Source organism: Myripristis murdjan, chromosome 18 (genome assembly GCF_902150065.1).
Source record: "Myripristis murdjan chromosome 18, fMyrMur1.1, whole genome shotgun sequence".
In the NCBI taxonomy this organism is placed as follows: Eukaryota; Metazoa; Chordata; class Actinopteri; order Holocentriformes; family Holocentridae; genus Myripristis; species Myripristis murdjan.
The window spans coordinates 19,333,186-19,357,456 of record NC_043997.1 but is presented as its reverse complement, the minus strand read 5'-3'; the positions used below and the strand labels follow the sequence as shown (position 1 = coordinate 19,357,456).

Sequence of the window (24,271 nt, the reverse complement as noted above, 5' to 3'; positions counted from 1 at the left end):
TTGAACCACATAAACAGTGGCCAGTGGCCTCATACATAAAACTAGACTGCTCCTGCATGTTGCTCTTTACAGAAATACCATAGCCTGAGGATTCCTTTAAATTATGACTCAAGAACAAAATGAGTCACAGGCGCTGCTGGAGCACAGCAGGTTGAAGTTATTCATCTAATAATAAATGGTAATAATAATGCTGGATTACCTGGAAATATGAGAGGTAAAAATGCTGTTTGTGTCTAGGTTAATATTTATGTGATAGGTAAAAAAGCTACTTCTGTGAGCGTTCAGTCACAGCTTTTAATAGATTTTGCATGCCATTTGTGTATCGTGTAGTAGTTTTTATTCATAATCATAGCTTTAGGTGATGATGAATGCATATAACACTATTTTAATTAATCCATAAATTAGAGCAGTTTTTCAACTCAGTTTTCTGTTTGTAGTGTTTAGAAGCATCGTATGGTGACTCAGAAATATTAGAATGTGTTCCTTAGATAGGACCTAGTAATCTTGGCTTTTTTGTAGTGATGGTGATTTGTCATTGGTAATCAGTTGTTTGTAATGGATGATGTTTTGGTAGTATCCTTGCTGACCCTGGGTCTCCACACGCTGTTATGTCCCACAGCCAGATTATGAATTGTGTGTTTCCTTCCCAGGCTGAGAAAATGTTCAGAAGCTTTACTTTAATCTACTTCAGCACCCCATGGGTTAGTTCCTTGCAAATAGACCACCGAGTCATGTTGGCGAGTTAACATTCATAGCATATTGATGAAACCTGCTGCTGAGCTGCTTGCAGAGCAGACTCATAAATGAAAATCAGCCCTCAGACAGAATTCGCATGTTGCCCTCATGATCTTGTTGATATGTCAACAAATATCTGTGCACACAAGCATCAGTCTCCCAAAGCTAAGATCCACACGACCACAGCTTCAGTCTGATAACATCAAAACACAATGCCCGAGGCATTTCCTGTGACGATAAATTGGAGACTCAACTGTGGACTTTTTTTGCACTCAGAGTGGTTCAGCATCTGAATTTGCTGAATTTTGTCTGTGCTACCAGAAAATGGGCCCCCATCCACATTCAAATCACCTCGTCACTGTCATCACAAATTAAGTCTCTCATTTACCATCAATTGAACATCATTAGAATGTGTCGTTCCGCGACATTAAATATAAGAAAAAAAAAAGCCTCAGCTCTTTTTTTAGCTTTGATTCTTCAAGTTGAAGTATAAGGAAGAACAAAGCAAGGTCATACGTACAGCGAGCTTTCTGTTTTTTTTATAGTGGAGTATCCCTTTAAACTATAACTCCGGACTAAATGGGCTAAAGTTCTACTTCTGGTGGGCCCCCAACGTGATAAGGGTAGCAATATGTTTTATTGAGCCGGGGTCCCAGAGCGAGACTATGAATTCCTAATGTGGTCCCCGGGCTGTAAAAGGTTGAAGATCCCCTGCTGCTTTATGCTATTTCAAATCTCTCTGAAGGAGCCTTGGTTGAGCGATTTTTAGTTTTTGGAGAGAGTTTATTGATGTTCACAAATACCGCCTCCACTATGGCGGACGCATTTCTAGTAAAAAGTACTGTTTCATAATGAATAAAAAAAAATGCAGCAGGGTTTCTTGGTTCATGTGTTTAATAGCAGGTGTTCACATATTAAATATAGTCTCTATACTCTGAATGCTGATCACTGACCTCCACTTCTCCCTGCTCACTGTCGCCTCACCTTTTGACCCTCTTCACATTATGGAAAACAGCTGTCAGGCTCATGGCTCCTCACGGTCCTTAGCTGTCATGTTCACATCCTGTTTTAAGTTTGTTAAAGTCAAATGGTGCCGATGATGAAGCCAGGGGAAGCAGAATAATGCATCAAAGTCATAATCACAATGCCATTTCAATTGCTCCCTTAACGTAGAGATTCCGGCACGTTACCAGTTCAGCATTTCTAGAAAAGCAGTGATTCTTCTTATTGTCACACACACAAATTCCTTGAGCCTCTCCATGTGCGCTCGTTCACACAGACATTCCAGATACTGCATATATAACAAGAATGCAGTGAAAAAATGTTACTATGCAAGAAAAATTTTGTGACGGTCAAGTGCTTTTATAGTTGTGATTCTTTCATCTGCTTTTGTAATATTCAGTATCTCTTTTATTCTGAAAGATTCATTGCATGCATCAGAAGAGCATTATTATGTGCTAAACTGAGCTGCTCTTATGTATGTACGCAAAAGTTTTTTGCAACATGGCTGAACATGCTTGACAGAGTAATCTTACACAGTTACCCTGTTGAAATGTTCCTAGTTATAGTTTTACTAGGTCTTGAGCTGTAAGGTTGCCATAAGAGAATAGTCCAGGATATTGTCTGTCACATGTAATGTTGCACTGGTTTTTGTAAGAGGAGGTCAGTAATGGTAATTCTGGGCAAACTGTTGCCTGTCTGCAGCATCTAAGTTCAGCATACGTGAACCTGAATCTCTATGTGCTCACAACTAACCTGGATTCTAAAACAGGATACGACCAACAGACTTTGTGGGTTAGATTTACCTTTATTTATCCCCCTAAGGGAAATTCAAAATTAATGTAGGGTTTAATGTAGAGGTCAGTGCACAAATCATCTAAGGTACCCCAGCCCTAGGGCTTAGGGATTCCCACAGTTACAGAAGTAGCAATCTGTGTAAAAATGAGCATACTGTATCTTCCACAGTTCCCCTGAAAAGTTTTAGAAGCCTTGCTTTTGGTTATTTCAGCAGATCTGGCTTGATTCCAACGTTGTTTTAGCAAAAAACTTATTAGTTATGGGTGTATGGTGAATGCTCTTGGGATCTCCTCTGGTGCTGATGAAGAATAGCACCGTTAGATAGTCGTTACAGAGTTATGTGTCATCAATATGTAATGGTTAATAGATTCCAGGAGTTACTGTGTGATGAAGTGTTGACCTAGTTGTGCAGCACTATGTGCCTCTGTGCATGGAAAAGTCAGGCTATTTCAGCACCACGGACAGAGTCATATGTGCCTGTAGAGAACCAGTGGTGATGAGGAACTGTTTCTGTGGAGAAATATTGTGAAATAATGCACTTTATGAACAGTATCCTGCTATTATTGAGTTCTATACCCTTTTGTACCACCCATGTCTCAACTGCCTTAAGGCTTAAAAATCTTTTTTCCCATCTCTCTCCTGCATCTCCGCTTCATGAGTGAAGCCTGTGAGACGGGCACGATCAATAAGGGATCATGGCTTTCACCTGGACTTACCTGGGCAGTGTGTTTTATGGAAAACACACACTCATACATACACACATGCACAAGCAATATAACAAAACAGCTACCCTAAAAAGAGACAATCTTTATCCCAGTGTATCATTTTCTTCAAATTTCCATTCGCATTTTGTCAGGATTCTTTAAGATTGAAATGGTTCTGGCTACGGATTGCCTGATGAACCAGAAGTTAAATTGCTCTGAAAATTGCTCTGCCATGACACAGCGATAGGAGTTATTGCTGGAAAGATCACCAATCAGATTTCAGATTTGTGAGGAAAAAGCCCCGTGGTGAAACGGGGATGTCCAACACCAAACTCAGATCAGATTTTTAGATGTAACCATGAAATAGTCATGCACAGAGCTATTATCTCTGTGAAAGTTTCAATGCAGAGAGATGCAGCTTGTGTGTATGTGTGTGTGCGTCAGAGAGAGGCACTGCAGATGCAGACTGCTGAGAGACTGCTGTTGATTTTGCTTTGGCAGTAAGTACATTTTGAGAGTGTATTTCATGGCAGTAAAGGCCACTGGAATTGAATGCGGAGGTAAACATCAGTTATTATTAGTGTTACTTTAGGAAAGAGGGCAAGAAATAGAGAAAATTTGAGGTGAGCAGAGAAGGCAAGCAGCCGGAGTGGGAAGTGTGGAAAAGGGCAAAAGGAGAAGAGGGAAAGCGAGTTGAAGAGGTGAAATGGAGGCCACAATTGTTTACATGTCGCATCGACAGAACGCGCTCATCGGGCTGTCGCCTTTAGCCACTGTTTCTCTGTTGTGACCTGGACACACACACTCACACACACACACACACAGGGCTGCAGCAACACAAGTGCAACAAACACAATAATACACACACACACACACTGGCTTTGAGGCCTTATAAACAAGCCAATCAATGAACTGAGGCAAAGTCATTAACAGCCAACTGAGAAAAGCACTAGTCATTTCACCTCACCAGCATGACTCACTCTGAGTGTGTATGTGTGTGTGTGTGTGTACGTGTATATTACATGATGTAGCTCTTCCATCCGTTCATGGGCTTAATTTTCTGCTGTTCATTTGTGTGTGTGTGTGTGTGTGTGTGTGTGTGTGTGTGTATGATTGTGCGCTTGTCCATGTTTCAAGTCAGGTGTTGTTGGTGTTTATTCTTGCACGTGTTTGCTTGTTGACACCTTTTGGTTGTGAAAGAGGCTTGTGTCTGTATGTGTGTGTGTGTGTGTGTGTGTGTGTGTGTGTGTCGTTGTGCATGTTTATTTTGGGTATGCCTTGTCTGCTTGAGTAAATTTGTAGCCGAGAGAAGTGTGTCTGCGAGCATCCCTTGGTGTGTGTGTGTGTGTGTGTGTGTGTGTGCTCTTTCACTCCTGGGGCTGTGAATGCGCGTGTGTGCATGTTGATCTTGTTTTATGTGTCCGGGCCAGTGGTTACGGCGTGACGGATGGGGATAGGGGAGACAGAGGAGGAGAGGAGAGAAAAGACGAATGACCTGACAGCTCCCCTATTCAACTCCTAATCACTGAGGGAGCGTCGAGGCTGTGTGTGTGTGTGTGTGTGTGTGTGTGACAGAGGGAGGCAGTGTTTGTGTTAGAGGAAGACCTGGGACCGCGCATGTTTGTTGTGCATTTGTGTGCGCAGGCGGCCCTCGCACATTTCCCAAAACTGCACTTTGAATTCCACACCGACACAAATTTTTTTTGATGTGTCACATGAATAAAAACTAATTTACCCAGTTTTTCATAAAGCCATCCATTTTTCCTCCAGAAATGTATCTGTCAAAACATACCCTATAAAAATAAACATTCATTTGCAAAGGAAATGTTTTTTTGTTGTTGTTGTTTTTTCCCACTTTTTCAAAAAACTCAGCCTTATGGCTAAAACAATATATCAGAAACACAATAAAGCCAATATGCCTTGTGTTATATAATAGACTAAATTGCGCCCTTGATTGCAGGACGTCAAACAGCAGTTTTGATGGTGCACAGATGGGAGCTAATTCACAATAAGCCTCATGCACAGTAATGACCTGTTTCAATAGCATTCACACCACTGTCCAAGTGCTTGTCCTTAATTTTTACTCCAGTGGGCTGTCACCATAAAACATGCAAATTTAATTCTTAATTGGCTTATTTATTAGAGGTGTTACAGCAGGATTAGCGGTGAATGCAGAGGTGTTTACAGAGTCCGAACTTTGCATGCAGGCTATCTCCGGGTTTCACAAAGCGCAATTTAACACTTTTTTAAGGCCTTTTTGAACGCCATCTGGCAGCAAAGCCCGAGTCAGAATGTGTTTGAGGTGTGTTTTGTCAAGTTGGCTTGTGTCTGCAGTCGAGCCAACAGCACTGGCACATCGATATGTACCTCGCAATGTTGCTTTGGCAATCACCGGTAAAGCTGATTGCAGCAGCAGCGATAGCGGCTGGCTGTGAGCAGAGTGGCCATAAAACGGACTTCCACTGATGATATACAGAGTTCTGTGGGAATTAAAGTGAGGACAGTCAGCACCAAATGTCTGCCATTTTTACTTTATTTTATTTATTTATTTATTTATGTTGGGCGTCAAAGGGTATAAATGTGTTTCAGTCTGCGCCCCAAAAAGGCAGTGAATATTAATACCTGGCCTTGTGTGTGTGTGTGTGTGCGCTTATATGATTGCTATCAGAAAGTGTGGGTTTATGTAGAAAAAAGTCTAGGTGTGTGAGCATAAATTCACATTCAGGCATGTTTACGTTCTCGCAAAAAGTTATACTCAAAGCTGTGTGTGTGTGTGTGTGTGTGTTTGCAATCTACATACTGTTTGGGAACAGCAGCCACAAGCGTCTATGGCAAGAAAGTCTGTGTGTGTTTTGCATGCTATCTGTGTAGCTTCTTGAACTGTAGGCGAGAAGTTGTTACAGGGCATCCAAATCAGGAAAGGGCCTGTATCGAGTGTGTGTGTGTGTGTGTGTGTGTGTGTGTGTGTGTCTCTGCGTGTGAGTGTGTGTGTGTGTGGGGTATCACCAAGAGCAGGATGAAGACAGAGATTGAGTTTATAGAGATATTGAGGACACTGTTTGTGTGTGTGTATATGTGTGTGTTTGCACTCGTGTAGACTTTGTGTCAAATCATTATGGGACAGACGGGGAAAGAGTGAAGGCACTCTGTGTGTGTGTGTGTGTGTGTGTGTGTGTGTGTGTGTGTGTGTGTGTGTGTGTGTGGTAGCCTCAGGCGTACAGAGCAGCCTGATAATGAACACATTGATCTGGTACAGCAGAAAGGAAAAAACCTCCATGGCATGTATTAATGATGCCTCTCTCTCTCTCTCTCTCTCTCTCTCTCTCTTGCCCTGTCTCTGTTAGTTCAACTTTCATCGATGGTGGCTGTTTCTGTCACTCCTTCTCTCTTTTCTCTCTCTCTCTTTCCACTTTCCTGCTTTATTCCTACCCTTTGATGGTTTTTTCTCCTTACGCTCACTTAGTGTTAATTTATTTACATATATAAATGATAAAACACCCAACAAAGAGGGAAAATCTCAATAAAGTACAGGTGAAATATTTTTTTAAAATCCCAAGGGGCCTATTAAAAAACATCTCTCCAAAGAAACAAAACAAACAAATCAAAATGATGTACAAAGAGCACAGCTACCTCATCTATTCCTTTTTTAATTCTCCTTTCTCCCCATGTTTTTGTTTTGTTTTGTTTTGCTGCTATCCTGCCGTGCTTCCCCGGTGAATCCATATGTTTTTGTTTTTTTCTTAATCAGCCTTTCACCTTGCCCTCATGGCACACACACACACACACAAACACACACACACACAAATGTGAGGCGGTGCAGATGGCTATTGGCTGAAATGAAACAAATTCGATGCTGTTCATAAACGAGGAGGTATTGATGATTGCATTTGGCAAAAGAAGCAACATTTTTCACCAAAGTCAAAGTGGAGGAGCCTGAAAAAAAAACAGCCATTTTTATTACACTCGCAGCCAAACTGTTCTGCAGAGTACAACTGCAGCTTAAGTTTAGTATTTTATGCTTGACTGACTGGTGTTAATTTGCACCTTGACCAACTGCACAGCCTCCAAAAGTAGCCACTAACTGTGTTTTGAGTTCCAAGTATTAATAAGGTTTCCTTTTATAGGACTGCACTTTTAATCCTAAAAAAGTGAAAATGGAAAATGCACTGTAACTGTAAGATAGTTGATTCATTGCCTACTTCCTGACACGTCAGAGACAAGACTGGACAAGACGTCAAAGCGATTGTGAGGCGGGAAAGGGACAGGAAGTTAATGGGCAAGCCCTCATAGCAAATCAGAGCAGACAGGTATTACAAGCCACAAGGCTCAGTGCATGTAATTCTGTCATTTTTGTTTATTTGCATCGTTCGGGAAATGTGGCCATATTATTAGGATTGTTCTATGTTAGCAAACTCTAAGCATAATACAATCAATATTTTACAAAAGCTGAAAGTGTTGTTCATATACTGAGCAAACAATATTGTGTTGTCATGAGTCTGTTGAGCTCTGTTTGCACCTCATGAAAAATAGCATAGCCGCATAGCCATCTAGTTTAAACAAACTAATGCAGTGACAGGTGACAGGTCCATTGCAGCAAATGAAGAATTGATGGATTGGACAATGACTTTAGAGAGATTTTGCCAAATTGTCACAATTGTGTTCCTGTGTTTATTTTCATCCACTATCATTGCGACCCACATTGCAAAAGGCTGGTGATTTTCCTCCCGCTGAGCCGCTGGCCTACAGGTCACATTGCACTGTATGATTCAGGAAATCCTTCTGAAAAAAAAGCTAAGCATTAGCATCCCATCCTTCTCCTAAATATAAGCTTTAAATTAGTTTTTTAGCATATAAATGAGTAGCAGCCGCTGCCCACAGGTGTCTGAATTCATATTGTAATTTTACAGTATAGTAAAAATCCCTTCTTTGGCTCCACACCGTCAGGCGCTCTGCCTCGCCCGCTATGTGAGTCCCTCTCTGTGTACGTCTTTTTTTTCCAGCTTTCTTCTCCCCCATGTTGCAAGGTGCTGAGTATGCAGTGTTAATTTGTGTGTATGTGTGTGTTCCTCTCTCTCTGAGAAGATGAAATTCTCTCGCCGCTCATCAGGACTGCTGGTGTGATTGACCCTGTCTGTAGTCACTCAACAGAATTTGAATTTCCTTGAAAACAGACATCTTTACTCTATTTTCTCCCCGTTCTGCCTTGCCACTCTCCCTCGCCTCTCTGTGTCCTAACTGTGCCGCATTCAAGTACCGCCCTTAATGCCCCAGATGTTAATCCCTCTCCCTGTATCCCTCTCTAAGGCCTGTCTCAATCCTCAGGTCTCATTTTGGCTTTATCGGCACGACCAACATTCACTTACATCGCTTGAGCACACCGACATTGATCTCTTCACTAGTCCTCCCACTCGCTCAGTGCTAGTAATGAGCTGTGTGTGTGTGTGATGTTTATTGCTCCGCTTTCGACTTCCAATTACGGCAATGTTGAGTGAATCCGCTGCTGCACTTGTTTCCAGTCACCCTGGGTTAGGGTGTCAGCTAAATGCTTAAATTGAGGCGGTAAATTATCTCTGCATGCATGTGCCCACTTTTTCATGGGCAAAAGGTGTTACGCATGTGTTCATAAGGACATTTGTATTCATCTGCCTGTTTTTCTGTGTGTGTGTGTGTGTGTGTGTGTGTGTGTGTGTGTGTGTGTGTGTGTGAGACAGAACTATCTACAGATCCTACTGAGGGGAATGCTAAATTTGTAGGTTCAAAGAGCTGTTTCTGTTCAATACCCGGAGTGTCCTCAGGGACCTGGTTTCTTTCTTGATTCAGTGCTGTGTGTGTGTGTGTGTGTGTGTGTGTGTGTGTGTGTGTGTGTGTGTGTGTGTGTGTGTGTGTGTGTGTGTGTGTGTGTGTGTGTGTGTGTGTGTGTGTGTGTGTGGATGGGCAAATGACAAGTGGCTGGGTTTTTAAAATGACATTCATGAATCCAGCATATTGAATCATACACAGCCCCACCCTCCCTCACCTTAACGGCACATTTGACGCTGTTGGCAAACTTGGAGGGGGGGAAAAAAATCTACCATGTTTTTTTTTTTCCTTTCTTTTGCTTTTCATACATTTTCCTCCAACCCGCTCTCCTCCCTCCCACGGGGACATTAAACAGTGATAAACACATCTAAAGCAGCTCGGAGAATATTATTAACATATCCTTCTTTCGCTCAATCTCTCCATCTAACGCTCCTCTCTCGTTTTGTGCCACCTTTCTTTTCTCTCTATCACCCCCCCCCCCCCCCCCTTCCATGCACTTTCCTCTGCCTCTCTTTCTCTGATTGAAAGGATTCATCTTGCACCACCAAGGCAGCATCAAAATTAACAGCAAAACAAATAATTAAATCACCTTGTACAATTGAATCTCACTTCCCGTTCCCTTCGCTCTCATTCACTCACTCTTCCTTTTTTTCCTCTCTCGTAATTGCCAGCGATAATACATTTTTCAAAGACAAAACATACAACAACAAAACAGAAATGTTATCTCCATTTGTTGTGTGTGTGTGTGTGTGTGTGTGTGTGTGTGTGTGTGGCTGCACAGGATTGTGAAACACAGTTGTTTGTGTGTTTTAATGACGTGGATCTGTGCTTTGTGCGCGCTTCGCAGATTTGTGAGCCTTTGTGAGACTGGGCGCGTTCGTTTTTTCACACGGTGCTTTCAAGTGTGATGTTTCCATCAAAACAACAAAAATCATTTATTTCAAGAGCTTTATTAGCTGGATAGGACTTACTGTCTTTTGACTCCTGCCCTCCTCCCTCTTTCTCTCTCAAATTCGCTCCACCGTGTTCAGTGGAGTTCAGTTTGCAGTGTTCTTTGTTTTCCAAATGATTGTGAGCTGCTCTTTTAAGGTTGCAAATTAAAACTTGGCCCCTGTTTTTTCTCCCTCCAGACCAACATCCCGTTTCTCCAGAACGTTCTGTCCAACCACCAGTTCCTCCATTCCACAGTGGACACCCAGTTTATCGACGAGAACCAGGAGCTCTTCAACCTCAAGCCCACGCAGAACCGAGCCCAGAAGCTACTGCACTACCTCGGTTTGTGTACACACACACACACGCACACACACACAAAACCTACTTATAGCCACACGTTCGTAGACATGCATTTTTCAGTGTTTTCACTGTTTGACACTGAAAGTCACATTCTGCTGTTTCACCCGCCCTTCAGGTCATGTGATGGTGAACGGACCAACCACACCCATTCCAGTCAAGGCTAAGCCCTCCTCCACGGACCCCGTCATCCCACCTGTCACCATGGGTACGTCACTTAAGCTCAGATCAGCCAATCACAGCTCACTTTTTTAGCACTCTCCTCCACTTACGCAGTCAACACTCCTGCCGCCACGTCAAACGAAACGCTTTTTCTTCATCCCGGCTTTGAATTCAGGTGGTTATATTGTGCTAAGGCGGCATCACAACAAGCAGCATACACGACTCGTGCGTAATAGCAGATGATTGTTGCAATGAAGGGCTTCACATTGTCCTCGTTGTGAAAGGAATGAAAGCAACATTGTAGCTTTCAGCCCTCAATGAGAGCAAGGACGTTCGCATAAATGAACAGAATAAAACCACCGTGGTAAAACGGACATATCTGGCTCAGGTGTGATTGCTGCCAACTCAGTTACCATTATAATTGCTGTCATCAAGGTCATCATGAATTATAATATGATATTGTGTAAAAATAATTAGAATCTAATGACTCCGCTTATTATATTATTATCCAATAATACTGTTAAATCACCTGTATAATATGTGACAGATGTTAAAAAATGTCAGCTGCCAGTTTTTACAGGGATATGACTTTATCTGGTAATTTACTGCATTCATATGTTTTGACATTTTTGACTCATTCAGAGGGGTTATTTTGTTCTTTTTTGGCAAGTAATTGAATTATCTGGCAGGTGTTACGTTATCATTTGCTACATGTGTCTGCTCCCCGTGTTGCTCAGTGGGTGGAGCGAGACACCATCTTTGCCGGGGTTAGAGGTTTCGTTCCCACTGGGGCCACCTACACTACAAATGTAAACAACCGAGGCACTGTAAGGCACTTTGGATAAAAGCGCCCGCCGAATGACAAATGGGCTGTCGAACGGCGCGAGAGCTGTAGGCAGAAAGGACTTCCTAAACGGCTCTGTGGAGCACTGGGGAGGAAAAGGTCTTTGGCCCACGGTGCTCTGCTGAGCTGTGAGTACAGTGGCGAGTGGGTGCAGTCCATTGTTTTTGAAAAGGCAGAAGTTTGGGCTCCTCATCCTCGACTCCACAGTGGACGGCCGAGCTCGGGTCTCTGATTAGTTCATTGAGCCTCTCAGTCGCTCTGTAGTCGACCTTTTATGTTTTTGTCTCTGCACTTTGACAGTCGTGTCTGAATGCATGTTGAAAGGCTAAAGATATGATTGATATTAAAATGTTGATATGCATCATTTCTAACCATACATAGCACAACCTCGGGACTAGCTTTAGAAACGAGAAACTTAATGCTCTTACTGCCAGCAACTTGTTAGCAGTGTTTGGGAAGGTTACTTGAAATTTAATAGGCTACAGATTACTAGTTACGTTGTCAAAATGAAATAGATAATGGAACCATTTTAATTACTTCAGTAAAGTAATGTAACTTATTGTATTTGATTACTTTTTGATTACTTTTCAAACAAATGTTTTAACTGGACAATAAAGTCCTAAAAGCATAAGTTTAAACCAGGCAGTGTAAACAAAACTCAACACTGGCTGTTAAGCTTTTATCAAATAGAACTCAGTAGAACTTGAATTAGGATTGTAACGTTTAGATTTTTAAGCATAACCGTCACAACAAATCACAGATCTGTAGGTCACAAACAGCACACAGCCTTGACGTGGTCGGCTGGTCACCGGCATGGCAGACTGGCTGCTCAGAGCGATGTGCACTGATTTGACTGGAAGACGAGAGGCGGTGTACATTCAAACAAGAGCACCAGTCAAAAACAGGAAAAGGAGAAAGAAACTGAATTTTCCTCTGCCGCAAATACCAGAGAAAAGAGCATCCGTGTTGTTGCACATGAAAATTCAGACGGATATTCTGAGGTCTGAGTTCAGGTAAATCCAGTATTAGTCAACTAGGAGAAGTAATGTGGATATAGAAGAAATGTGGATATATATACAAGACAATATATTATGGTAATTACTATGGTAAAACCTGAAAGCATTGTTTGCAACCATTTTGGGGGGGCGGGGTAAATTCAAGACAAAAATTGCCCTGTTGAACTCTGCTGAAAGCTGCAGCTGAGTGGCGTACACGTCAATTAGGTATGGCAAGCTATGGCAGCTGCCATAGCTTGGACTGAGGTTTATACACACAATATGCACTTATTCAGGCTCACTTGTCTATGAGAAGAAAAGAGACCTTCGTGAGGTCTATAATATTCTCGTCAGCGATTATGAGTGAACTTGTTCATTCTTCCATGATTTTCCACAGTGAGTTATGGAAGAATGCATTTCTTTATTTTATGTGAATTTTAAACAAATGACTAATCATAATTAGACCTCCGCTCTCTGTCCATGGTGCTGAAATATGCACAAAAATAGATATGATAAAAGCCATTTTCTGTCTTCTTAGTTGCGCATCACATGCAAACATTAGCCTCAGTGGATGTGAGAGAGAGCTTTATGTCTGTCAAAACAGTTTTCAGTTACATCTACAGCCGGCCTATATATGGGACAGGCGTCTATAAACAAACTGCATTTAATGCCTTTTGTACAAAACTCAGCAAAGAAGGGAAATACTATCAAATTGTTTATTTGAATTAATGAGTATGAATATTACAGTAAAAAAAATGAGGCTACCTAATAATATATTAGTTGATTGATTGCAAATGTTGATAAGAAGAAAAACAACACTGTGTCCATGGTAACTGCAAAAAATAAATAAATAAATAAATAAAATAAAAAAATAAAAAAATTAGACAGGGCTTTTAATTTGATTTGGCAGAACATGTAGATGTACCCAGCCCGTACAAAGGGACTTGCCATTTAAATGAACTTTAGCATAAATTCATCTTTTCAAATCCATTCATCACTGAGTGTTTCTGTGACGTCCTGTCACACTGCCATACTTTTGCAGAAGCGGCCCTGCTAAGTGGTATGTTTCTCCTCACTAAAGTGAGCAATGAGGTTGTGCTATGGCCCTGGTTGAAAAATACCAAACCCGTCCTTTAAATTGTTGATAAGCAGTCTTTTTTGTTTGTTTTTACTGCAATTTTAATGCTTATTTGAATGCTGTGTGTTAAAATCAGGTTACTTCAAAGTAATCCAGTAGGAGTCCTTTCATTTCACTTGATGTTTCGCTTTTTAATCTGTGGCCGTTTTGCAGTGACCGCTTTGCGTCCTTCCCAGTGTGCAGCCTGCTTTATTTCTTTTGGGGGCAGAAACTGGCATGAATATATGCAACTGCTCCTTTTCTCATCAGCACAAAAAGTCAGCTTTATCAGTCTGACATGTTTATCAGCATCTTGTTCTGCCTCAGCACATACCCAGCATGCCCGGCACCACGTGAATTTAAAACAAAATAATGTGAATAATATGAATCATAATCACGCATAACTAATCACATCTGACATCTAAAAAACATGCCCAGTGGAAGAGAATAGAGCAGAATAGGACAGAATAATCTGTGGTGCTTGTGTGTATCCACGTGTGTGTGTGTGTGTTTGTGTCTGTTGCTCCTGTGGTAACCCACCACTTGTCTATGTATGCAAATCTCATGTTGAAAGCTATCATTGCCCGCCCCCTTGCCACAGGAAAACAAGCAGTGTCACACGCACAAACACACACACACACACACACACACACACACACACACACATACACACACTCGCTCTCACACTGATGTCTAAAGGTAAACCCCATCCTACTCTCACTCACTCACACTCTCACCTACTGTAAAGCAGTTGATGAGGTAGTTGTATGCAATGCGCGCAGGCACGCACAGAGGCATACCTAAAGCCTAGTAATGAGATTTGTAATGTGCTTATATCCTTTCTTTCATTCGACAGAGGGATTGAGAGAAGAGAGGGATTAGGCCTGTATTATCACACTCTGTGGAGATAGAGATGGAGGGACAGTGACACGGAGGGAGAATGGGGGTTATGAAAGGAGAACACACAGGGTTTGAGAATTGTATAATCCCTATACGCAGAGAAAATGGACTGATGGGCATAAAGGCACGGAGGGACAGATTAATAGATATACGTTAATGCATTCCTTTCCTGCAAATGGGTCAAAAACGGTGGCGTTAGGAATGCAAAGATAAGCGAGGTGTATGGTTTTTAATATATCAGATGAAGGGGTGTATACGTGTGTATGTGCTGCCTACAGAGGAGGAGGTGGGAGCGGTGAGATGGGGTTTATATTAGCACATTTCATAAAGATTGGGACAGGTGGAGAGAAAAGCAAAGAGAGGGATATTATTAAAAAAAAAAGGTATTATGGGGTTTCTGCTGAAAAAGGAGGGAATGTAAAGTATTTCTGAAGGACAGGTGAGACGCTGTCTGGTGCTGTCGCCGGTGGATTAGATGTACATTGTACTTGTACTAATTATACTCAGGAATTACTCGCTGGAAAAAGTCTAGAGGTCAACAGCTGGATACCGCCAAGCTAAATAGAGACTTCGGTCTACCAGAATTTACCATGTTCTCACATATAAAAACATCCGTGTTCCCGGTGTGGAAATTTGTCTGTGGTTTCACTATAAAAGAGAGATAACAATACATTTGTTTTTTGTTGAGTTTGGATTTTTGTTTTTTCTATTGCGAGAGGTAGCAGTGCCATTGATGCTCGATAATAAAATGTTGCAGGATGTTGAAGGGAGAGACTGGGGAGGTAGTCTGGAAGGAAGTAAAAGATGGGAAATGTCCGATGAATGTGGAGTGATGGAGAGAAAATGAAAAAATGAGAAGAAAGGAGAGTTTCACATTAAGGGGGCAGACAGGACAGACCACGAGGGAGATGACAAGGGTGGGCTTATCCAAAAATCTGCAAATCCAAAATTCCCCGGGAAAAAGCCAGAGAAAGGCATGGGGAATTTATGCTCTTTTTTTTATTATTTATTTAATTTGTATTTAATATCATTCTTACATAATGCAGAATCAGCATTGGGATAGTATTCAGAAAATGTCTGTTTATGACATCTGCTTCTGTAAATACCGTTGGACTATGTTCCTTACCACTGACTGCCCTGTTCTCCATTTTCAAACAGCTCATTTAGAGCCTAAGAAACTGCATTTGTTGAGTTCAATCAATAATAGGCTGAAATTTACCTATCAAATCCATTTCAGGTGGCATTAAAAGGTCTTAATACATCTTAAATTTTGCTTTGTGGTGCACAATAAAAATCCTTTTCACCTTCCCAGATTTACCAGATTTTCCAATTTGTGTGTTGCACAGCTTTCGTTTATATATCTGCATCTATGTAGAGGAAGGGCAAATCTTATCTTTTTTTTTTTTGAAGTGTCTGTTTTTCCAGTGCGCCGTTTCGCATTTCACATCTCTCAGACTCAAACACCCGTCGCCCAAAATTCGGCAGCAGTTTAATAGAGCGTTCGTGGGGGGTTTTTTCAGCGAAATTTGAAACTAGTAATGTGATAGAAATGAAGGAGGAAGGAGGCACGGAGAGCAGGGCAGACAGATGAGGCACCGCAAGCGAAGAAGTAAAACGAGGTGGAAATCTGAAAGAAACCTCAGGACGTCAGACGCAGAGAAAGCGGGGTGAAGCGAGGGCAGGGGAGCTGGAGGATATGGGGGAAAGGGAGGTTATGGCTCCCTCTCAACATGGAGTCATGTGTGTAAGTGGGTCAGTTCTCTAGTAGGGTGACCCCTGGGGATGTGTATCTGCTCATTCCTTTTGTCTCTACACCTGACGTTGATACACACACACACTTTTTCAGACATCGACTACAGCAGCTTTTTCGGGGGGATTCTGTCACAGCCGCAGACCATTGTTTATTCGCCAAAGTCCCAGCGCAAATGCCCTCCTTTTCCTCTGTGTGTGTAATAGACAGCAAGAGCGGCAAAAACACCAAGTTGGTAAGACTGCATACTATTACTGACTTGTGTATTTGCGCCGTAGTGTCCCTGGAATGGACATGGTGCGTCTCAGAAGACATTACTTGACCCGCTCATCTCTGTGAGGGCAACACCAACTTATGGTAGACATGCCCCACCTATCGACATCCAAAGGTGCCCAAAGGACTGTCATGAACACCCACCAACGTCTACAACAACGCTAGACTGGACTGAATCTACAGGGGAAACTTGCATATCTTCATTCTGCTTATTAGTTGGTCTCCCACACATTTTTTTTTTACTCTGTGAGGTTACAGTTCCTTCCCACCAGACTCAGCCTCTCTGTTTGGCTTCGTGCTGCCCATGCCCCTCATTGTCTGCAGCATACCACAGAGCAGCTTGCTGAATCGATGTCGCATATTCCGAATGCCCCTTACGTTTGCAAAGGTTCGTACATAATGTAGCATGACATGGTAGACTTGCTGAACTTTTAACAAATGGGAAATCAACTTATTCTCAACCTTCTGTGAGAATGTACCAGCATTCCTGTCAGACAAGGCATGTTCAGCCTTTACAGCAATCATCATGTTACCCTTTCAAATCTTTTCTTGCTGTGAAGAGAGCCACAAAGCATTTGTCCTCAAAGTAGGATGCACATTTGTTCAAAGTCTGGAAGACTTTTGTGACCGAGGTCATTAAGTGCGACCTTTCTTCAGTGTCATCTCAGAGCATAGTTATCGGTGCAAACTAATAGTCTTTGTATTCAGTAGCCTGGCTCACGTGCTCAAACTGATTGTGAGAGCAGCTGCTGGGGTCCCACAACACAGCAAAAAGGCTAGAATTATAAAAACAGGAAAAATAAGTTTGTAAAACTGCATACTAGACTTGTGCCAATATCTGATAATATCAAATATTACAATATTTGTGGTCATACTGTATGCAGTATTTTCTACATTACCAAATAGGTTGACAAAGACTGTAACAAATTCAAGGCAATTGCAGCTGTGGACATTTAATTTGGAGACTTTTATATTTTTTAGGCATATGAGGAATCTTTAATGAATAAATTACTAATTAGTCAACTCTTTATTTTGCAGTCTGTTAATTAATTAGCAAATAAATTGGTAACAAAAGGAACTCACTGGTAAATTATCTGGAAGCTGCATTGTAAGTGCTGAGTAAACTCCTGGTAAGTAGTTAGAAACTTGCTTAGAAAGTACATGGGAATGAAATATTGTCTAGTAAATACTTGGCAATTGTAATGACAATAGTTATTTTCAGCTGCCTTCCAGAAAAGCTTCTAAAGGCTTGCCAGGAATTTATTTAGTACTTGCAATGTAGTTTTCATTTTTGGTTAAAAAATGTTTGTTTTTTATTGAATTGATGCTGTTGATAATGTTGCACATCGTGATGTTTTGATAGGAAAATATCAAACCATTAAATTATTTAGCACCAAACTCTGCTTCATATGTGTGTGTGAAAGAAAAATTGGGGAGTGGGGGATTGTCAGTGTTTGCTCACATGCTTGTGTGTGTGTGTGTGTCCCACTCCTCTGTACTCTATACAGATCTTGATAAGTTCAAAGTGTCAGTATGTGTTTGGTTTGGCAGTGTGATTTCTAAACTCATTTGGCTTGTGTGTGTGTGTGTGTGTGTGTGTGTGTGTGTGTGTTTCAGAGAGAGCTCATTTTTATCTGTGTGTGCACGTGCTTACAAATGTTATCCCAGCACAGGCGTGTGTGTGTGTGTGTGTGTGTGTGAGTTCATTTCGTCCATGCCGGCCTAAGAGACAATTATAGCCGAGATCATTTGTTATCGGGGATGAGGTGCAACAATAAAAGGTCAAGTGTGTGGATTCAGCTACACAGAAACGGAAAGGGAGAGGAAAGAAAATGGAAAGAGAGAGGGCAGTGGAGGACAACTAAGCAGAGAGATAGCACCTCATTAACCTGTCCTGTTGAATGATTATTGTACACACACCCCTGCAAAAATAGATCCCAATTCCATTTCCAATATTTCAATATCTCAGGCTGTGCTTGTGTTTAATTGCTAGAGAGAGAGAGAGAGAGAGAGAAAGAGGAGGAGAAAGGCATAGTGAGCGTGACCCTCTTTCTTTTGTAGCTGATCTGATAGTAGCAGAATAAGTAAAGCGAGTCCCGCTCACCTATAGTGAACTGCAAATACCTATAATTGTCTTGGAGAGACCATGACGACTGTTTCCACCCCTATAGCGGAGGCTTTTGGTGGCATGTTCGTGTTCTCCGACCTGCCCTCATTTATGTTGATCCGTGTCTTTGTTCCTCCTCAGAATTACCCCTTTTCCTTTTTATTTCCCTGGACACACACACAGTCATTGTTTCATGCTCCCCAGTGATCCTGTGGATCTCAGTGCAGAGAGTTGAACCTTGACTGACACTGACACGCTATGTAAACAGAGTGTGTTCAGACTTAAGGAGAGAGGCTGCTGGCAAACAGGTTTGATATGAGCTACGACATTGAGATTACTTTAGCCCATCTTATCTTCACTTTTTTGGTCATTTTATTTCTTTATGATGCTGCCCGATATGACCTCTTTTTTCCTTTTTGGTTGTTTTTTTTTTTTTTTAATTTTGTTGTTTTCTTTTGTTGAATAGGACTGCAATAGGGAGTGGAAAAACAGCTCATTTTTATATCCTGATTGATGCGCAGTTAACCAGAGAACTGCAGAGGACATGAGTTTTCCTTTCCTAAGGTGGCCATGGAATGAACTAATTGACTTACATAAGCCAAAATGACCCCCACAAAATGTGTACGAATCATCAAATCATCATATTGAAATGCGTCAGGTACAGTGCCTCCATGGCCATTTGTGTTTTTCTCTAAAATAAACCAGTGAAGACGCCTGTCATTTCCTTAGGCTTTCATCTTAAAATCTTATTCATGGTCTGCGTGGATCCCTGTGATTTATTTTCCCTATCTTGTTATTCACTTTAAGCTCCATCATCAACAACCTGTTTTCTTCCTGAAGACTGTCGCTGATTGGATGTTTACTACTCTATTTCTAGTAAACACTACACAATTAGTCATGTATGAAAAAACACAGGAGAAGCCATTTTGGCAATCCCGGAATCGCAGATCGTTCTTCTGATGACCTTGTGCCAGTCTCCAGACGACGTTCAAGTTTGTTTACTTCTACAATTAAATTTTTTTACTCACCATCATCTAAATCCCTCCTGTCTGCCTGCTTTAAATAGCAAACTGTTGCCGCTCGGCTCACTATCAGCAACAGCCATCTATTTTCATGAATGGATGGGCGGTGTACCTAATGAGCCGGTTGCAGAGCTTTGTTTTTTCTTTTATAGTTGATCAACCTGAACTGAGGGGGAGGGGTGTGAGCAGGGGTGAGAGGAGCTGGCATCCTCGTCATTCATGACATGCATTGGTCTCATTAATGGTGCAATTTATAAGAGATCTCCATCAATATCAGCAGTTTACGTGCTAACCAGGCATCTTGTTAAAATCGGAGTGCAGTCATTTATCTTTGCAGACAGTCGAGTTGTATCTAAAGGAAACGCATCATTCACAAGCTCAGATGAATAAAACATATCATGTTTGTATTGGATATACATGCAAATATGGAACTTCTTTTCTAGCATAAGGCTCTAAATGCATTTCCAATTAGCAGTCAGTTTATAAGCTGCATTTCTTCATCTATTAATGTCTTTTCTGTTAATTTATCAATGCCGCTTCAATGAATGCATTGACATTTCCCTCCCTCTAATCATCGCTCTCTTTCTCACCATTAATTTTCCTCTCTCTGTTTGTCCTTCTCGTTATTAGGTGACCCGCCCGTTGGTTTCAGAGACATTCTGCTGCGAGATGGCCCTGAGGGCTTTGCCAAGGCCATTCGCGCCCACCAAGGCCTGTTGCTAATGGATACCACCTTCAGGGACGCTCACCAGTCCCTCTTGGCAACCAGGGTGCGAACCCACGACCTGAAGAAGATCTCGCCGTTCGTCAGCCACAACTTCAGCAACCTTTTCAGCCTTGAGAACTGGGGAGGTGAGTTGTGTGTGAGCAAGACATTAAATGAAAATAGTGTTCATGTTTTTGATGAATTGCTCACAGTGATACATTACACATTACATTAAAAGTACCAGTGATAACTGCAACTGCAAAAATGTTATTACTTTCTGTGAACGCAGTGGTATGTCCAAACCAGAGATTGTATAAGAATGTTTCTTTTCCTTCCTTTCTTCCTTGGCTATCTCATTTTGAAATATCTTTGTCTGCACTGTATGTGCTCATCCATCCCCCCCCTGCTGCTCTTCCTCCCTTCTGCCTTAAAGTGTTTGAACAGCAAAGCCTGCAGGCCTCATTCACTCGCCCCTCTCGCTGCCGATCTTTTCCATGTTTCAATCATGGGTCGTGATTGCACCTCACCATTTTTCGTGTTTGAACAGAGAAAATTGTGTGTCATTGACAACTTGTCTCACTTTTCCATCTCCTCTCCCAGAAGGAGACCTTCACCATGTTCTATAGATGATGATGCTATAGATGATGATTGTACCTTTTTTGCCTTCTCTTGTTTGAACAGAGAAAATCATATGTCATTGAAACCTCTCGAGGCATGCATAGTCCAACAATGTCCCTAATATAATGTGCAATTACTATGAAATTGGCTAGAGAAAGGGAATATATGCCTTATGTTTGAGTAGCTGCCACGAGAACAATTATCAGCACTTCTTGATAATGTCCCTATGTGAAGTGCAGTTATTACGAACTGGTTTCACAGAGAAAACTCATTTTTTCATGTTTGAACACTGGAACGCCTGCGACGAACACATTGTCAAAGAGATATGCCACGAACCTCTTGAGGTTGAAACATTTAATTTGATGCTCTATTGTAGGAAACCACTTGGAATGATAATCACGTGGAGACGATACTTTGAGCCAGTCACACATGGCAAAATGAACAAACAATGTGAGAACAAAAGGACAACCAAAGCAAAAAAATATCAAACTAACTGGGTGTCTGTTTGTTTCAAGAGCTGTAAGTATCTTCAGATGGCTGAAGAAAAAAATGATTTTGGGGAGAGATTCTTCAGTGAAACCTCACGTGCTGGAAACCCTTCCTGAGATCAAATTCCTGCTGATAGCCTGTCACGATGAATCGGTTCGGGGAAAGGCAATATATTTCATTATAGCGGGAGAATAGAGCACTTTGAGCAGATCTCACATTAAGCAACTGTCTCCTCATCTCATGTTTGAACAGATAAAATGGTTACAGCAAAAGTAAATTATGGAAGAGATATCCAAATAAAAAAGGGCTTAAACACTTCCCGACTTAATGTTCCTGTATACAGTGGCATAATTACGAAACTGACCAGAGAAAAGCGAGAACGGCCCCAGCTTAGCCATGTTTGAACAGATATAAAAGTAAATAGCTGAAGAGATGTCAGGGAGGCCTCTTGAAACAGTTTTAGCAGATTTATACAGTCCGACAGCATGGCACTCTATTCCACTGTTATGAACTAATGAAAAGTGATATAGTACTGAAAAATCATTTCAATAGTTGATGTAACGATCTTGCATGTTTCATTACTGTATGAGACAACTGAGGAGAATTCTTTGAAATATGGGGCATGTTTAATTATTTGTTTAATTATTTTTGAAAAGCTGTCTTATGGACTTGTAGTGAGAACAAATAATTGAAGAGAGATGTAGTCAGCCCCTCTGTGAGGCTTCAGCAGTCTCTGCTATAGTTTAATGTCCCTTTCATGATGACTCATTATTATGAACTGGGTGGAAAATGTGGAAAAGCAAAGACTCTCCGTTCAAGCACCCGCTGCCAGAGAAAATCATTTAAGAGATGTGCCAATGAAAGCTCTCGAGGCGTACACAGTTTGTATTATAATCTGGTCTCTGTACCGTATCCTGTTATGATGAAACAGCGGGAGAAAAGTGAATACATCTCTCTCTTTCTCTCTCTCTCTCTCTCTCTCTCTCTCTCTCTCTCTCTCTGCCCAACTCTCTTCCAAACTGCTAATGTTTGAACTACGGCAAGAGTCAAGTTGTCGAAATTAAACATCAGCAGAAGGTCTTGAAGCTTAAATGGTGCTCCGTCTTCGTAAAGCAGTTAGACAAAGTGAAAATGTGCTTGTCTTTCTCCCATTTGTGCAGCTCCAGCAAGAGTAGCTACATCATTGAAATCAAATGTAGAACAAGACTCGCAGAAGTTTAAACGCTTCCTGACATAATGGTGCCGTAATGTGCTGGTATTATGAGCCGGGAAGCAGATCTATTTGTCTTTCTCAGTTTGGAAAAGTTGCGGGAAGAGAGAGTGAATCACTGAAGAGAAATGTAATATGCCAGTGGAGCCTCTTTAGGCAGCGACAGTCCCTCCATGATATGATTATGAGTCAGAGAAAACAGGATAGTACTTTCCTATAATTATTTAAACACTTCAAGGCAAAATAAATGCTTGAACGAGAGATTCCCTGAAACCTCCTGAGCCTAAAAACTAGTTTGTACTATAATCATATCTTTTCATGAGTGTTTTTTACATGCATATTAATATTTTGATATTATTTTGGCTACTTAAGAATCCTTGTATAAACAACAAAGCACTCTGAAAACTAAATACAGAGAAGTGAATAAGCCACTAAGCCTCTTGACACACAATGACAACTTGGTTAAAACATTTGAATATCCTCTAATTGGAAGTTTGATTGTTGGGAATTTAAAGTCGGTTTTTACTCCTAAGCATTTGGCAGCTCTGCTTGAGCACAGATATAGTTAATATAATTATTATCATCATTTAGCTTCAACAGTAGGACCTGAATTTAAGCTCCCAAGTCGGCAAGCATCCAAGAAAACAGACTTTCCCCTTGGGGATTGGTGAAGCTATTAGTCACTAAGTCAGTATTAATTACAAAACTTTGTAGATCGTTATGTGTGTAGATTTTAAAACTTTGTCTCGAAAAGTCGACAATCTGTTCTTCATCCCTACTCATCGACATGGAAAAATCACTACATTCAGTCAGGTTTTGAAAGCAAAAGTTCCCACAAGTGCTAGTTGCCAATCAGTACTCCCTTGTCATTTTTTATCTTGGCTGTGAAGCACAAATTAGACTGTGGTCACTTTCACACCCAAATGTTTGTTTTTCATGGTCCGGACTAACAAATCATTTGATTCAGCATTGGGTAGTTGGCTTTTATTCTGACCACCGTATGCAAATCAAAGTGACCAGTAAAGGGTATGGTTTCATATCTGAGTATCCTCGACCAAGGATACTGGTCTGTCTTGGCACGTTGCCATCCAAGCCAGGTACTGATGTAGAAAGCTAGAGATACACCACTGTCATGATTTCTTAACGGCATTACAAGGGAGATAAGCGTTGTGGAGTAGGTTATGCTCTCATCTCCCTCTACTGTATTTCTGATTAAATTGGCCGCTTCTTTAGAGAAACTGTAAAGCCTTTCCAATAGTCATTTCCATTAATTCAAACCGCGTGTCAGTGAGATTACCTTTCTCACTTCAAATGAACCGGTCCAGATTTCACTTGGAATTGATCTGAGACCATGTCTGTGCTTGTTTTTTTGCCCCAAGTGTTGTCTTTAAGGCTAAACAAACAGTAGCATTGGCCAAGCAGACTCAGCTTTGAATATTTGATGCGCCCCGGGGTTCAATTTAGTGCATTCTCAGCTACTCACACAAAGTTGGTTAAACACACCATGTTCGATTCAGCCGAACCGAACATGGCAAGTGGGAAAGCGGCCAATCACACTGTTGTAAATAAGTCCTGTGGCCAGTCGTCCCAGTGCGACAGCTTGTAACTGTACCTTTTAAATGGTCCTCAGAGTAAATCACTGAATGGACCACAGGAGGATTATCTGCCACACCTCTTGATAGGATGTCCCAATGTAATGCACTTTTATCATAGCGTGGTCAGTTTGGGAATATCACACTCAAATGTGCTTGGA

At 41.4% G+C, this 24,271-nt stretch overlaps 1 protein-coding gene across 4 annotated transcripts in view; it reads left to right on the top strand.

The window, feature by feature from the left end:
- The window catches only part of pcxb (pyruvate carboxylase b), a 322,918-nt gene that overhangs the window by 246,286 nt on the left and 52,361 nt on the right, over positions 1-24,271 (top strand). For all 4 annotated transcript variants that reach the window (XM_030076972.1, XM_030076974.1, XM_030076973.1 and 1 more), the window contains 3 exons: positions 10,166-10,310; positions 10,444-10,533; positions 20,126-20,347. In XM_030076972.1, coding sequence (XP_029932832.1) covers positions 10,166-10,310; positions 10,444-10,533; positions 20,126-20,347 — 457 coding nt within the window. The remainder of the gene's footprint in view (positions 1-10,165; positions 10,311-10,443; positions 10,534-20,125; positions 20,348-24,271) is intronic.